Source organism: Alternaria metachromatica (genome assembly GCF_023757995.1).
Source record: "Alternaria metachromatica strain BMP 0045 chromosome Unknown scaffold_28, whole genome shotgun sequence".
NCBI classification, from domain to species: Eukaryota; Fungi; Ascomycota; class Dothideomycetes; order Pleosporales; family Pleosporaceae; genus Alternaria; species Alternaria metachromatica.
This window is the reverse complement of record NW_026055519.1, coordinates 172412-189091: the sequence shown is the minus strand read 5'-3', so window position 1 is coordinate 189091 and position 16680 is coordinate 172412. Positions and strand designations below refer to the sequence as shown.

The following is a 16680-nucleotide window of genomic DNA, read 5'->3' as shown; positions in this document are numbered from 1 at the left end:
TCATCGCTTGACCCAGGTGGGCATCTTTCGCGCCTTGACGTGACCTGGCTTCTTCCTTTCCACCTTCCTTGGGTCGCGCGTTATGGTTCCAGCTAAGGAGCAGTCAGCAATTGGATCCGGAATGCGCAGGCGAGACATGTTTGGGATCATCCAGGGGTGTTGACTGCGTTTTGAGGCGTAGACGTGGGCATGTGTCAGCCGCGAGGGCTGCATAGACAATGCTCATGGAACGACAGAACAAGCAATGCTGGATTGCAAAAGGCACGGATAAAGAAAACATCGACTCACCTCGTCGCAGCGCAGGCTTCAGCGCGGGTTCATGGACCAGCAATGACTTCGCTACAGCTAGAGTCATTGCTTCCGCCTGGCCAGTCAGGCCACCACCCTGCACCAGAGCAAAGACGTTGTACTTGTCAAGACGCTGAGTAGCCTTGAGGGCCCAGACAGCGCTCTCGCGGTGATGCAGCCGCCCGAAGAACTCTGAGAGGGACTTGCCGTTGACGAGCACTTCACCCTCGCCTTCTACCAGCCAAGCCACAGCAGACGACGTTTTTCTCCGCCCAACGCCCTTGGCACGCCCAAGCTCATCAATCACGCCAGGCTTCGGAACAATGTCACCGGGCTGGTTGGGCTTCTTGTACCGCAGCATCGCCTGCACAACCTCGTCGGGCATGAGCGCGGGGTGAATGCAGTTGAGTCTCCGCAGTATTTGCAGCATCCTGTGATACCGCGCCGTCTTTACCGGCTCGTTGGTCATGATGCGATACTGCTCGATCGTCTTCCAGGCCACCTTGGGTGCCTCTGCGGGCGGTATAACAGGTAGTGTAGCGACTTTTCGCAGGAGAGCGGAGAGGGAGAGGAAGTCGTCGGTGAAGGTGGGCTTTGCGCTGAAGTAGGACGGCGATGCTGGGACGACGCGCAGTGTTCGTAGGGAGTCCTTCTTTTCGCCCTTCTTTTCGCCCTTCTTGCCGCTGCCTTTCGTCGTCGCTTCCAAGTCGATTTCGGGGGCCGCTGTGAATGGTTCCCGTATCTCTTCCTCTGTAACCTCTGCACGTCGCACGGCTGTCGTCGAGATGCATCTCCGTACTGTGGGTTGGAAGCTCCGTTGCGCATATCGCATCGTGCGTTCGCACTGGGGCCGCGGTCGACTCCCCAGGGCATCGGCCGCCCTCCAAAGACTCCTTGAAAACTCCTTGCTTGCCATTGCGCCTCTGGTCGACAGCGAATGCACCGTGGTAGCGCTGTCAAAGAACTGCCACCTGCCACAACTGACGACGATGGATGCACGAGCCACCTGCAGAGGCTTAGCGGCTAGACTGAAATTACGTGGACTGTGCACGCAAAGTTCCTACAGCCCCTCCCTCAACCCAACCAGCTTTTTCTTCACAACTCCTGTCTTCCACACACTGATTGTTAAGCTCAACCACGAACTCTACAATCATGTCTTTCGGAAAGCTCTACAGCTACTCGGTACGTCGTCGCACACAGGCACGCGAAGTCGCACCGCAATGAGTCCTAACAGCAAGCCAACAGGGTAACCCGCGTACCACCTCTCTCCTGGCCGTCGCGAAGGAGAATGGCCTCGACATCGAGTTCGTCGACACTGAGCCAGCCAAGGGTGTCTCTGAGGACTACCTGAAGCTCAACAAGCTCGGCAAGGTCCCTACCTTCGAGGGCGCTGACGGCTTTGTCCTCTCCGAGTGCATCGCCATCGCTGTCTACCGTAAGTGCTACCCCGCGCGTTCGCTCCTCCCTGCATAATATGATGTCGAATGAATTCATTCAGTTATCCCTGTCTGAAAACTATTGTTGAAAACTTACTATTCTGATTTGCCTCTACCACATCTACTCCGTCTGTCCAAAATTTGGTGGTGACTCAGAGCTGACGGATTCCAGTTGCCTCGCAAAACGAGAAGACCAGCCTTCTCGGCAAGACCAAGCAGGACTACGCCACCATCTTGCGATGGATGTCCTTTGCCAACACTGAGGTCCTCTCCCCCCTCGGTGGCTGGTTCCGCCCCATCCTCGGCCGCGACCCTTACAACAAGAAGAGCGTCGACGAGTCCCAGAAGGCCGCCCTCAAGGCCGTCCACGTCATTGAGGAGCACCTCCTTACACACACCTACCTCGTTGGTGAGCGTCTGACTCTTGCCGACATCTTCGCTGCCAGCATCCTTGCCCGCGGCTTCCAATACTTCTTCGACAAGCAATGGCGCGACTCCAACCCCAACACTACCCGTTGGTACGAGACCGTCTACAACCAGGCCAGCTACTCTGCTGTCGCCCCCAAGCTCGAGTTCATCTCCGAGGCGTTGAAGAACGTCGCACCCAAGAAGGAGGGTGGTGAGAAGAAGAAGGAGCAGCCCAAGGCCGCCCCTAAGCCCAAGAAGGAGGAGGCTGAGGAGGAGGAGGAGGCACCAGCTGCCCCCAAGCCCAAGCACCCTCTCGAGGCTCTGCCCAAGGCCACATTCGTCCTTGACGACTGGAAGCGCAAGTACTCCAACGAGGAGACCCGTGAGGTTGCCCTCCCATGGTTCTGGGAGAACGCCAACTTCGAGGAGTACTCCATCTACAAGGTTGACTACAAGTACAACGACGAGTTGACCCTCACCTTCATGACCGCCAACCTGATCGGTAAGTCAAATCACCTGCAACTTATATAGTCACATTGCTAATTCCTCCAGGTGGTTTCTTCACCCGTCTTGAGGCCAGCCGCAAGTACCTTTTCGGCTGCTGCTCCGTATACGGACAGTCCAACGACTCCATCGTCCAGGGTGCGTTCATCGTCCGTGGCCAGGATGCTCTCCCCGCCTTCGATGTCGCTCCTGATGTCGAGAGCTACGAGTTCACCAAGCTCGACCCCACCAAGGAGGAGGACAAGGAGTTCGTCAACGACCAGTGGTCGTGGGACAAGCCCATCACCGTCAACGGAAAGTCCTACGAGTGGGCCGACGGAAAGGTGTTCAAGTAAACGCTTCGCCTTCTTTTTGAAGTGTTTGCTTTGATTTATGATGCGGATGATTAACGAACTGGCATGGGTATGGATAGGATGACGGATGAGGATTCATGAGATCACGCTGGGCAGCCCTGGTGGATCAGTGATACTGCCATAGCCGTTAGAGGCTCAAAATGCTGCACAAGAAGTTCATGATACCCAACACATAATATTGTCTCGATGCTGTGACGTTTGTTCCAAGGTTGCACTTTTGCTCTGCTGGTCTCGTCATGTGCATGTGATAGATCTTGAGCGCTTGTATGCGACTGCGTTCCTTATCGCGCACTCAACAGATAACGAAGAGTTTGTCTTCCCTGACACTACGTTGCCTAGCAGGTGTCAGGTGTTCTCAACCCCAGATCTGGGCTCGAACTGGGGTGGGGCCAACAAAGTCGTGGCTTGTCGAGCCGAGCCTATCATTGGTTGTAAGAGACAAGGAAATAGCCCTAGCCAACCGCCGAAGCCGTCCAACGAAGGCTGGAAAGAACGGCGGCGTGGGCAAGCGCATGAGGCACATGCATGTCTTTGATCCTCGAGTCCTCACCTCGATCTCCATCTTGTCAACTTCTACAACACTGAACCGCGCCGAGATTGCGGTCCCGCGACGGAACTATCACGGTGACATTCGCGCGCACGGCCAAACACAGCCATCATCACAAGGCACGCCTGAGCTGAGCGCGGGCGTATTTGTCGTCATCCGCACTTTGATTTGCGACAATCGGTACCTTTTTCGCACAACGGAGGAAGAGCTGGAATCGGAACATCAGGATTAGCGCGACAAGAACCGCGCAATCATTGTGCACATAATTCCGGCTTCCTGCGTTATCAGTTGGTGGATCGTGCTCCGGACGACGGAACGGCGGCCATCGGTTCACGCAAGTGTAACGTGCAACGGTAACAGAACAAACTGGTGATCTGGCTTTGCGCTACGGAAACGCGACGCAAGGATTGAGCACAAGAGTGGTTTCCGGCTTTAAAGGTGGGAGGTGCGAAGAAGAGGGAGAACGTCCTCGTTGAGTCTTGACGCAAACAGAAGATTCTAAGGAAAGAGAAAGTGTTTTTTGGGACAAAGAGCAAGCAAAACCGGATTGTGCTTGTGCATCTTAAAACAGCTTGGGGAAGAGAGGCTAAGAAAATTTATCAGTTGAACTGGAAGAGGAAGACAAGAGGAACACCAAGGGAATGAAAGAAGATAGCGCGAGGGTGGTGAGGAGATCATCTGGAAACTCGGGGGAACCTGCGATTCAGGTCATCTGTCTGGTAGGTCATTCTGTGCTGGTTGTGTTTGTCGATGTGGCTAGAGGCATTCTCATATATGCATCAGATGTCGCCAATCGTGCAGGTCGACAAGCAGATGTGCCGTCTCGCAGTAGAGGCTAACACGAACAGGGCTCTGGAGGTGGACCAAGCGAAGACAATGTCACGGGCTTCCTCGTTCGATCAACAGCAACAAACTGGGCTAAGAACTCCGTCATAGCTGTGGATGCAGGCTCCCACCTTGCATCGATTACCCGCATACTTGGTCAGGATTTCCCGCTTGTCTCCGACCCGGATCCAGCATTATCGACCCCACATAACGGTAATGGAAATGGGAATAGCAGTGACGCGCATATAGAGTCGCCGTCGCCTGGCACTGGGCATGTCTCGCTCTCCGACGAAGATTCTGGGCCTGAGACACCAGATTCTGAGCAGGATGTACCCGTCACAATTACTACGCTGAAAACTGGGGCATTCGCGGGGTTACCTTTCCCACATCTGAGTGCCAGGGCGAATGCGCTACATGTTGTGAGAGAGCACATTTCCACTTATCTCATCACCCATCCACATCTCGACCATGTCTCGGGCTTCGTCATCAATACAGCAGCTTTCCACAATACATCTCGACCCAAGCGGTTAGCAGCACTACCATTTACCGTCAACGCGATCAAAAACCACATCTTCAATAACATCATCTGGCCTAACCTTACGGACGAAGATGGAGGCGTGGGACTAGTAACATTTCAACGACTTGCAGAAGGCGGTAACATTGCTCTGGGTGAAGGAAGCTCAAGAGGTTACATCGAAGTATGTGACGGCTTAGGAGTCAAGGGCTTCAAAGTAAGCCATGGCCACTGCATGCAGGGACCTGGCCATGTACACCGCGGATCGAACGCCAACCTACTGGAGACCTCAGATCGGCAAAATGCAAACCCTTCTCAATCGTATGGTCAATCAGACGGAGCTGAAGGTCGTTCACAAAGCTTCTCAATGACTACACAAAGCGCACCCGGCACTCCAGGTTTCAGCGGAAGCACAGAAACCGGCCGACGAGCCAGCGGTGTCACAGTTCCTCAACCCCAGCAACCGCAATCGCAAGATCACTGTGTGATCGACTCAACCGCCTACTTCATTCGTGCCGAATCTACCCTCACGACCCCAAAACGCGAGATCCTCATCTTCGGCGACGTTGAACCAGACTCCCTCTCACTTTCCCCACGTACACATCAGATCTGGACGGAAGCAGCTCCGAAAATCGCGGCTGGCACGCTAAAAGGCATCTTCATAGAAGTCTCATATACGAACGCGCAAGCCGACGCCGTACTTTTCGGACACTTAGCACCCCGCCATCTGCTCGAAGAGCTCAGCTCCCTCGCGGCCATGGTAAAAGACAGCAAAAAGCAGCACGAGCGCGACAAAGAAGAGCTCCGCTCACAGAAGAAAAAGAAGCGGAAGAGAGCCAGTGCAAACAACAACCTCCAGCTCGAAAGCCTGACGTCTATCGAGGGCGGTAGGAAAGCCAAGATGGGTGGTTACCTAGGTGGAGTAGGCAAAGGGATAGATTCCCCAATCTCGACAACAAACCACTCGCAGACCGACGATGAGACAATGAGCGACTTCCCGCTTTCGAGAGGTGACACGGGGACGAACACGCCTGTTCCTTTCCCACCGCCACTGCAACATCATCAGTCCCTTCAGCGGCAACAGGATCAACCACAGGATCAACAAAACGGGACCCCCGGGCCCCCTCCATCTCATCCTTCTGCACCAGCAGCGTTCGGTCTGTCATCCGTCTCCGCTGAGCACAACCGCGCCATGCTCTCCGCGGCATTCGATTCCCCGCTCAAAGGCGTCAAAGTCGTTATCATCCATGTCAAGGATTCCTTCATGGATGGGCCGTTGGTTGGGGATCAGATTCTGAGGGAGCTGAGGGAAGGGGAGGAAGCATTGCAGGAGCAAGGGAAGGGCTTGGGGTGTCAATTTGAAGTTAGCGCGGCGGGAGAGAGTTATTGGTTCTAAGGGCATTTAAGTAGGGTTTGGTCAGATTGGATTCAAGATGAGTGGGTTAGAGAGGGGTGTGGTTTGGCGTTTTGGGAGTGAGCTTCGGCTTTGTCTTGGAGGTGCTTGGATACTTGAGGGTTACGATATATGTATGTGTTTGGGCGGCTACTTTGAGTATCTGGAAGAAAGCGCGTTGGGGTTTGGGGATATATGTAGCATCATGAGTTTTGATATACCACTGCCTTTGTTAACACCGCAGCTATCGTACGAGCTGCTGTCTGCGTTTAACCCTCATCCATAACGTACCCAAGCTAGTCCAGCACCAATACTTCCTACACTCTTCACCACTACTAGATCACCTCCCAAACACAGGTTCCCTCCGCCTCGTCTGGCGTCGTAACCACCACTCCATCCCATCAACAAGCGCCCTATTCCCAATCAGAAGCGCACCCTATCCATATCGTTAGCTTCCTTACTCAATCTTACTCCAAGTATCTACTATAGCCTCTCTCTAGCTTCGACAACATACCGGTATTCCGACAAACCACCACCCCGCAATCCACATCGCCGTATCCACGGTATAAAACGCGCCCACACATCCCCCAGCCCATAAATTCACCGTCGCACAGCTCATCAATGTGCGTGTTAGGGGCGCGAAGCGGTGCCGTGCTCGGGGTCGGTGCCAGAGGAAGAGCATGAGGGTGTGGAGGAGGATGTTTGACTGTGGTAGGTGGATTAGTACGTCGCTTCCGTAGTAGGTAAGGTGGAGAAGAGAGGAAAGAGATGGGGGTAGGTAGGTGAATAGCATGAGCGAGGGAGTTATTGCATTCAACGTACAGGTATGAATACACTAGTAATGTAGATAACATTCAGGTCATGGATGTTGAGCCCGCCGATAGCCATGAGTGCGCTGCATGCGTAGGCCATCACCGTGCCGGTGGCGATCCAGTATGGAATTGGATTCCAGTTGTCACATGCTATGCGTGCTGTCCGGGTTCGTTGCAGTACTAGCTCTGAATCTGTGTCTGTCGACATGGTGGACTGGTTATACGTGGGATGCTGTGGAGAGGACGTGAGGGCATGCGCGGCGGTGTGAGTTGCGAGGTGAAGGTAGATACATGGCGAAAGACGCCAGTGGTCAGCCACATGATGTATCAGCTATTACACCGTTACTCTACTATGTAAAGGGTCTTGACTATTTGTGGTCGTTGTTCGTCCCTGAACCGGTTTGACGATGGGCTCTCGGAGGGTACCATGGTACTTGCCTGGAATGCCGAATGAGCGATGCGCCTTCTCTCGGTATATGCGCGGGTTTGATCGCGTTTCCCGCGTTTGGATTTTTTGGTCAATCTCATGGCTCGTTCTTTCTGATTCAGTAAAATAGAAAGCGTGCTCACTGCACATGTCGTATCCATCGCCAATGAATCCCTCATCGTCATCACCAACACCACCACCACAATTACCACCCCTATCAATAAAGAAGCTATCGAAAATGTATATCGATAAAATAAGCGATCTCGAGGATGCGATCCTGCTATCCCGTCTACCCGATGAAGAGAGCGCACGCGCTCCATCACCACCCTCACAACTACCACAGCCCCAGAAGCCGCGCTGCGCCGGGTTCACCACCACAAGAAGATTTGCAGTGCTCGTAGCCATTGCGTTCTACATGGGCGCTGCTGTAGGAAGCTATTACCTCGATGATATGGAAGAAGTCTTCCTCTTGCTATTGTGGATTTTCATGATACCTGTACGCTTAGCCCTCAACAGTTTTGTTGACCTTCCTCCAAGATACTTCTTATGGTCTGAGCTAACCCACGTTTACCGATAGATGACCATCGTCTGTCTTTTCGGAGGCTTTATCCTGACACACGAAAACGTTCCTAAGGATACCTCGCTGCTCGCGCGCTGTGTAATGCACTCCTTGACCGGAGGTGTCTACATCGCGAGCTGTGTCTGGATATACGTGGCGTACAAGAGAAGCCCGGAAACCGAAAAAGGTAGCTTTGGGATGGATATGGCCGGATATTGGTTCTTCATCTTGCCGGTAAGTAACCTTCTTCCATATGAGGGGTGACGCAGAGGTGGCACAATGGTATGCTTGCTGACGCGTTTCTTAACGACAGATGGGATACTTCGTGTTGAACCTGGCCGTGCTGCTAGCAGTGACGGTATGGAATAAAAGAGACGAAAACACAGTACCCGAGTCACGAGCCGGGGAGGCTTGCTGCTTGGGAATGATGGTACGAGCAAGGTGAACAGGAAGCAGAAGAGTTGGTGGGAACCAGGGGTTACCGATCGAGTAACGCGCCTTCTCTCGTCAAAGGCACATTTACTCGTGCGCTGTGACTTGGCAGTAGCTTTCACAGTGAAAATGAGCAGTAAACATCTGATCATTTCATTGTTTCGCGCAAAAGAATCGAAGCTTTTCCACCACAGGCATTGCATTAATCACCCAGAATTCTCACCCCAAAATGCTACCACCATATCCAGCACGTAACATGCATCTCAACTATGGCAGTAACCTAGATAGCAGGTATGACGAAGAAGGCGATCTCGAGTCCGCTTCCTCCTCATCTCTTCAATTCTACACGGAGAGCCAATTCCGCACACTGCCGCCTACACAGCGCGAACTGATTCGAAATTCACACCGGCGCTCGTTCATTCGGTCACCACCAGCAATCATGATGCTTTTGATATTCCTTACCGTAGCTGCCGCAGCACTTTATAAAATGAATCACGATATCACGGAGGTCATGTTAATGTGGGCCACCTTCGTGCCGGTAAGTCGCTTCTCTATGCCCGTCTCTTATCTAGATACGTCAAACCCAAATGAAGAAGTTCTTACTGATTTATGTGAGCAGATGGCAGCGATGTTATTGCTGTTGGGGTGCTTGATTGCACACCATAAGCTTCCTAGGGATATGTCGTATTCCGGTTGATCTGCCATTCATCATTTCACTGGGATGACATACGTTGCAGCCTGTATCTTGGCGTATGTGCTACACGAGAAAGATCCAGATGAGAAGGGGAACTTTGTACTAGCAATAGGGATGTCTTGGTTCTTTGCTCTGCCGGTAAGTTTATTCCTTTTGCGGCGGTGGAAGAAACATGTCGCGTACATTGAACGTTTACTAACGCACTTCTTTGTTGGCAGATTGGGTTCATCATCTTGAACATCGGGATCGTGTTGCTTGCCAACGCATGCAAGAAGGCGGAAAGCGAGGAGTCGTCCGAATAACCAGAAGATGAGGGATTTTACCTGCGGTTGTTGGATGGTTGTTGATAAGAAAGGCAAGAAAGAAGACAAAGTCTTCACGGGCACGCGAGGTCAGGTGAGTTGCATGAGAGAACATTGAATGGATCACGGAATGAATGTTTCGGTATTGTAGCACGCTACTGTAGACGGCTCTGAGGATGTATCGGCAACTTTAAGCATAAGTTCGCTGCCTGTTATTGGGTTAGCAATGTGTGGATCAGAACAAGAATAGGGACCACCGTACGCGTATAATTCCTTGCCATCGTCATAGGGGCGCGCAGGCGACCCAGTATCAACCTCCTTGTTCACTGCCGCCCGGCTGGAGATAGTTCGTTTCCTTTCCCCATAGATCGAGGCCGAAACCCAAAGCAACCACATGATGCCGGCAATGACTCCATATGCGATGATCTGGCCCTGACTGGGGGCAAATCCGGTGAACGCGGGCGCATCCGATGCAAGTAGCAGGCCAAGGCCACCGTTGATCATACCCAGTGTGATCAAAATGCGACCCAGCCAGAGGTGACCGTACGACCAGATAGTTCGGCGACTGTATTTCTTGAACTTCAGGTGGTGGACGAAGCCAAGGATGGGTTGGAAGAAGAGCAGAACAAACACGATAATACCAATGATCGGGTGGTAGTTGTCGAGCATGTTGACTGGGATGTTGTTGATCATCCACACGCCGAGACCGAATGCTGCGATGTACACAACATACGCAAAGAGTTGAAATATGCCATGGACGATCCAGACACCGCGAAACGATCCAAGTCGTATGAGAATCGATCCAACTGGGAAGAATAAGACAAAGGCCAGGGCTGCGAGGACACCATGGGCTACGATGATCTTGTGTCGTGATTCTGATGAGAAGCCGCCACGGCCGCCGCCAAATGATGAGCCGAAATCGTTGTCGCCGCTGTCACTACCTCCGCCAAATCCGCCTGGACCGTATTGACCACCGGGGCCGTACTGCGCAGAAACTGTAGTTGCTGCTGTCATCTCATTAATTTAGTCCTCGATTTCCAGGATTGGCTTCATACCTAAGCTAAGCAGCGTCGCTCGTGTACTAAAAGTCATAGTGAAGATGTGGAATGAGAAATACCAATGCAAGCTCGATTTGAAGGTCTACAGGTCGATAGAAAGAAATATTGGCTAGTTAATCTATTCTTACCTGCGACGGCTGATCTAACATCATCACCCACAACACAAGCCGAACAGCGCCAAATCGATGATTCACGTCTGGGAGTGACACAGATGACGCTGTTTAGAACAGAAAATGGTCGAGCTTACGCGTTTCCGCAGCTTTTTCGTGTGTTTCGAGTGGTGGACATTGGCATGCTAGTCTGACTTGGGGCCGGGGTGCACATGGTGGAGAGCCGGAAGTAAGATGTCGGCGAAACATGTTGGGAAAGCACCGACTCTCATGATGTGATGAGTGCCTCAGGCAGAAGATGTCGTTGACGTCGATACAGAATTAATAAGGTTGTCTCATAGAGGCCTGAATGGTTCAGCCATCCTGAGCACGTGTTTGCGCGACGTGCTTGTAGCCTTGCGCAGGCGCGCGTCTGACTCGCTTGACTTGGCTAGCATTAGCATGATCCTTCGTTCGCGGGTGTAGGCAGCGACTAGGCGACAAGACTCTGAAGCTGCTATTCCAGGTTTGCTGCGAACATGGCCGCTGGTCGGGTGCCGAACTGATAGCGAGAGGTGCGATCGCGATTACTGGTCACCCGTGTGGCTAGTGTGGCAGATGACGTGAGTAATGACCTTGGGAGCCTGTGCGAATGTCTTTCTCATCAAAAACTTCATCCCATGTTAACACATAGTATAACTTCCGGGTTCACGTTCACCGTCTAGTCGACATGGCGGTCGGCAACGTGATGTGGCATCCCCACGCAGCGCATCCCGTCACCCTCGACCCCATGGCGGTCAGAGCGCGGTCGAGGTTTTCCATCCGCCCTCCGCGATCCTGGGCTGTCGCATGGCCAGGCACATGTCGGTCGTTCAACAGGTACAAGTCCTGCATGCGCTTGTCTGTAGTCATTTGTCCCCTGAGTTCGCGGTGACTGTTGCATAGCCCCTGTTTGCAAGAGTCCCGTGGTAGGAAGAGAAGGCAGAATAGCGCACCGCCACGGTTGTGCACATCACGCGCGCGCCCTTTGTCCGTATACATGTCGTCAGAGTTGTGAGTCGAAGAAGCAAAAGAAGGTGAAACAAGGAAATTGCGATGAGTTGGAGCAAAGAGAGGTGAAGACTCTGTGGAGACATGAGTTGTGCATGCCCGCCGCGAGGATGACTCCTGCAGGTCCCGAATTTCGGCGATGCCATGTGACCAATCATGGGCGGGCACGGGTGCAATAGTGGGCCCGCATTCGCTGTCATCTAGGCTGTGATCTAGCATCTTCCTTCTCCCCGTCACACCATCGTGCGGCTCTGAGTCACTCTGCAGCCTACTGACATCCTTGACTTAGCTTGTACCTGCATACGTGATTCAATGTCATCCCATGTATATAAGGCTGGGTAGGTATCTTGCTCCAATGCTTGACTCCCCTGAGACTATCAGCCGCCTTTGCGGCTTTTCGCCCCACCGCTCTCCATCTCCCCTCAACCCTATTATTACTTATTCACACATCCACAAGAACTTGAAATAGACGACATGGGCAAACGTCACAACAGAAAACGAACTAGAAGCCGTCCTCGGAACCGCAACAACAACCACGACAATTCACCTCCGCAGGTCATCAACCACACTCGAAGCGAGTCGGTCAGCACTACCTCTTCAACTCTCTCCGCAACCAGCTCCTGCTTCCATCCTCAAGGCTCCATTGCGAGTGCCAATGCGAACCACTGGCAGCAAACTTACACCGCATGGCAAACCCGGCTTCGACTACAGCAGGAGCAGGAGCAAGAGTTGGAGACTCAACGACTGCGCATCTTTGGTGGACTGCCGGAGGATGAGAGGACCTTGATGGAGCCGATGCTCAAGGTGGTCACGGATCTTTTCGATGGTTTCTACGATTACGAAGATCCGTGATGATTAGAGTGCTGGTTCTTTGCACATCTCTACTCCTTCGCATGGGCATCCAATTCAACGGACGATACATGTTTTTACGACGAATACGACACGAATTAACGACCAAACCAACGATGACTCTGGTAGCCAGCCGGAGGCGTGGGATATCATCTGGGCACGGACTCGTAGCAGATCAGACAGCACCTGCGTCGGCCCAACTGGGCCGGCCCGCAAGCGCTATCTGGTTGGTTCAATATTGCTCAGCCCTAGGACTCCGGCTTCACGCATGGGCGGCGGAAGCGAAGACAATGGTGGAAGAGACAGCTAGATGCACGCTTCATCCATGTACTCGCTCGAGTCCCGAACTCGCGTGTATATGCTGTTGGCTAGAGCGTCGCTGTCTCTAAGAACGGCGGAAAGGAAAGAAGGACGCGCATGCGTATTGGTGGAGGAGTCATCTTGCTTGGAAGGAACGGCGTACATCTGCAGCTCTCTATAGAGCAGATCAATGTCCGAGTAGTTTATCAATATTTCTTTAATTAAAGCAACCCTTAACCTTGATTTGCTGCCTTGTCTTGCGACACTCGTGAGTTCTTTCCCTTGCTGAGGCGTGACTGCCTTGCGCTGCCTCTCCGCCTCCAGAGCTTTGACGTTTTAGTAGCCTGTAATTGGTACATAAACGTACAACATTCTTTGGGCTTTAGCTACCTCTACTTCTCACTGTCGCTTCTTTCAACTGCCTCAGAATTCATTCCTGCTTTACAGACAACGACTATCCAGTCGACCGCCCGACTTTGCGCAACTCTAATCCGACCGATTCCAAGATACAAGTAGGTGCTGTCATATGTGCGTCCGGTTCACTAAGCTGATGAGCGACCACCTTTTAGCCCGCGATGACAAACGATGAAGAATTTCGTTTCCTCGACCTCCCCAAGGACATCCGCCTCGAGATCTACGACCTTTTCCCTGCCGAAACACGTCGCTACACAATAAAAACGATACGTGGGCGAGCCATGCCGCGCATTAGCATTGCTACAAAGCGTATCCCATGCATGGGACTGCTCACTACTTGCCGGGAGATATACGACGAAGTCTCTAGCGTACTGGCTTCAAGGTTGGACGGCGAGCCACTCCGTGTTTTTACGAACTGGGAAGAAATGTGTATCCCCACCATGAATCTTCTGATGTGCTGTACACCGGCATTTGTCGAGGTCGACGAAACCGTCTCACTCATCGAGCGTCACCATTCCAGCGGCCAGGTCAACCTTCAAACTCCTAATCTGCGCGAAGTCCTCCGTCTTCACAACGCACTACCCACTGGTCCAAAGCTTGAAGTCGAGTTCACCGTTGAGGTTGATGATGAGCTTCTACGTCCTGAAAATCTACAGTTGATGAGAACGGCTGTTGGAATATTCTACAACTGGCTTGCAGGGATGAGCGACAATCAGTTGCTCATTGACGAGGGCGGCTTCATTGATATTACAATCCGGCCTAAGCCGAAGACAGAGACGAGCAAGAAATTATTGGCCAAGGAGCGATTGTTCGATCATGAAGTGTTCTCGAAAGAGTTCTGGCTGGAGAAGATGTGGACTATCCACACCGGTGAGTGCATGACGGAGAAGGAGTGGCAACGCAACTGGGAGGAAGGCAAACACTTTGGAAAGTTGAAGCAGATTTAGCAGCTTCATGACTTCACAGGAGATCATGGTGTAGAAGAAGGTGTGGCTGGAGTGCGTTTACAAAGGGTTGAGACATCGCTCCTGGATTCCAGTGTAGTGAGGGTAAAGTAGCCGTCACGAATAGCTCTCAAGATGTCTTGCTAACTTATTACTAGTATGTAGCTCCCTTGCGGTGCTAAGACATCTTACTATTCGTGCTAACAGCTTGATAGCCACCCACCGAGGACGTTCCAGTAGGGAAACCTCTTCAGGTCTCTCGAGAGTGTCACACGAATAAGGAGTGGAGATTCAGAAAGACTTCCATACATACTTGCTCTCTTTATGCGCGTGTAGTTGGAAGGAGGCTGTGAGAAATGCTTCTGCCAAAGCATTAGCAATTGTCTCGCAAGACATCTAGATACCACCTTCAGCAACCAATTATCTTGAACTCATTCAGAGTGAAGGCTCGAGATTCCAGCACGTTAACGCTCCAATATCCAAAGTGACCCATCGTTATTGCCTCCACGGCCCTAGCCCCCCACCCTCTTTCTCCCTCCACCATCAAACCAACGTACACACAATCACGACCCCATCACTATAAACAGCAACCCCAAAATCGCAAAGCGCAGCTAATAAAAGCAGGTTTACGTACCTACTATGCGCACAAACCCGGCTGAGCGGTCGCCCTACTATCGTACGACCCTCGCCAACGGGTCACCCCACACGCATCCCGGCAACGTCCGAACACGGTGTTCTCGCTGTACATGTCTCGCCACCAAAACTCTTTTGTCGTGAATCATTGAGGCGTATCAGACGATGTGATCGTATATTCGGTGGTTTCGACGAATGGTTTGGCAGATTGTGTGTCGTGTCTCATGATCTCAGGAACTGGGTTGGAGTTTTCGCATGTTGGTGTGAGGCGCATGTCGAGATACTGGTATCATGGCATCACGCGATCGACCTGTGCGAATTGAGGAATGGTATCGTCGGTAGACACCGACACCGTGAGTATTGCTTCAAAGAGTCGTGATAGATATAAGGTACATGGGTTTCTTCCGTTTGTGTTCATCATCTACATCCAGTCACATCCATCTTCAGCCATACAACTCTATCAACCTGCAACACCTCCTATCGTACATACAATAAGCGTCTTGCATACAAGCAATCAGCAACCTTTTAATCTTACCAATCATCAATCGAGCCCACAAAGCAAGCCATCAACACTCAACACATACCACCAACCCACCCAAAATGCCAGCAGTACCAAGATCCTACCTCCCCTCCTTCGCCGCCTTCCTAGGTAAGTCTTCCATCTCTTCCTCTCTACCAGTCACATCCAAAATCAAACATGAATCTAACAAACCACCCCAGCATTCGGCATAACCTACACAACAATCGTCGCAGCAAAAGAAGGCGCAGCCGTCGACGGCGCACGAACCCGCTGGCAAGACCAACATGCACGAGCCAGGAACGCATTGAGCGGGGGTATGACTCTAGCGGACATGGAGAGGAAGTAAACAAGTAAAACGAAAGAGGGAGAAGAAGAGTTCAGTTCGAGTGTTTGCATACTAGGGGTAATAGGCGTTCTGGGTCTTTTGCACGTGATGGATTGATGAAGTGGATCCAAGGCGTACAACAATTCATCATACTTTTGAGTAAATACGTATATCTAGTAGGAGAGACTTGGTTGTTCCAGTCATCCAAATACAGTGTATATACCACTACACAGACACACACACACATACTATCTATCCTCCGCATCTTACCCTACCAACAACATACATACCCCCACCCCGTTTCCCTCCTCCTCCTCCTCACATCCCTGCAATTCACCCATACAATCTATACTATACCCCCAGGATACCCCCCCTATAACACTATCCCCAGTATACGCATCGGGAGTCAATGATAGTACCCGGCGCATAAGGACCACCAATGCAACCTCTCTAAATCGTTCTAAAACACGAGGGCTCGTTGCAATGTGGAATGTGCGAGGTGGAATGTGGAGAAATGTTATATTAAAAAATAGTAGTCGGGATGCGATATCGGTATGCAGGGTAGACGTGCATTGGGGCAGGGTGCAGATACGGAGGGTGGAGGACGGAGGGTTCGGGTGGTTAATCTGGGTAAAGAGTGTAGGGCAGGAGGCTGCGTGGGGGGTAGCAACACTTGGGACCGGGCGGATGGATGAACGGAGGATAGTGACACTGTAGTCAATGAATGAGAAGGGCAGAGAACAAGTCATCACAGTCAAGCATGCAGGACAAGAAGTAACTTCATCACTATATTCAATCCCCACATCCGCCTCTACGTAACCCCAGGTGCGACTACTTCATCGACCCCCAACAGACCTTGGGGTCAGCAATATATCTACAAGAAAACAACCCCATTGCCGTTGAACGCCATCCAGAACACAGGATAAAGGTACGCATGACCAACCATCGCACAGTACCGAAAGAACAAAGGAAAAGCAAAAGAAGGCCTACTACTCGCTGATTGC

The 16680-nt window shown here is 51.9% G+C and overlaps 6 protein-coding genes across 6 annotated transcripts; 4 read left to right on the top strand and 2 right to left on the bottom strand.

Annotated features, from left to right (window-relative positions):
- Positions 1–1120, bottom strand: MRP9 (37S ribosomal protein S9, mitochondrial; the record flags this gene model as incomplete). Its single annotated transcript, XM_049335809.1, has 2 exons — positions 1–92; positions 289–1120. The coding sequence occupies 2 exons, from the start codon at positions 1118–1120 to the stop codon at positions 1–3; spliced, it is 924 nt and encodes a 307-aa protein (XP_049185075.1).
- A 320-nt stretch (positions 1121–1440) lies between these two features.
- Positions 1441–6271, top strand: J4E83_008915 (uncharacterized protein; the record flags this gene model as incomplete). The annotated part of the gene is made up of 5 exons (XM_049335808.1): positions 1441–1470; positions 1534–1723; positions 1897–2634; positions 2685–2959; positions 4385–6271. The coding sequence occupies 5 exons, from the start codon at positions 1441–1443 to the stop codon at positions 6269–6271; spliced, it is 3120 nt and encodes a 1039-aa protein (XP_049185074.1).
- A 3413-nt stretch (positions 6272–9684) lies between these two features.
- On the bottom strand, positions 9685–10586 carry J4E83_008914 (uncharacterized protein; the record flags this gene model as incomplete). Its single annotated transcript, XM_049335807.1, has 3 exons — positions 9685–9703; positions 9757–10489; positions 10550–10586. The coding sequence occupies 3 exons, from the start codon at positions 10584–10586 to the stop codon at positions 9685–9687; spliced, it is 789 nt and encodes a 262-aa protein (XP_049185073.1).
- Positions 10587–12165: 1579 nt separating this feature from the next.
- J4E83_008913 (uncharacterized protein) lies at positions 12166–12543 on the top strand (the record flags this gene model as incomplete). The annotated part of the gene is made up of 1 exon (XM_049335806.1): positions 12166–12543. One exon carries the CDS (start codon positions 12166–12168, stop codon positions 12541–12543), a length of 378 nt encoding a protein of 125 aa, XP_049185072.1.
- Positions 12544–13415: 872 nt separating this feature from the next.
- J4E83_008912 (uncharacterized protein) lies at positions 13416–14201 on the top strand (the record flags this gene model as incomplete). Its single annotated transcript, XM_049335805.1, has 1 exon — positions 13416–14201. One exon carries the CDS (start codon positions 13416–13418, stop codon positions 14199–14201), a length of 786 nt encoding a protein of 261 aa, XP_049185071.1.
- Positions 14202–15431: 1230 nt separating this feature from the next.
- On the top strand, positions 15432–15697 carry J4E83_008911 (uncharacterized protein; the record flags this gene model as incomplete). Its single annotated transcript, XM_049335804.1, has 2 exons — positions 15432–15480; positions 15552–15697. 2 exons carry the CDS (start codon positions 15432–15434, stop codon positions 15695–15697), a joined length of 195 nt encoding a protein of 64 aa, XP_049185070.1.
- Between the last annotated feature and the right edge of the window lie 983 nt (positions 15698–16680).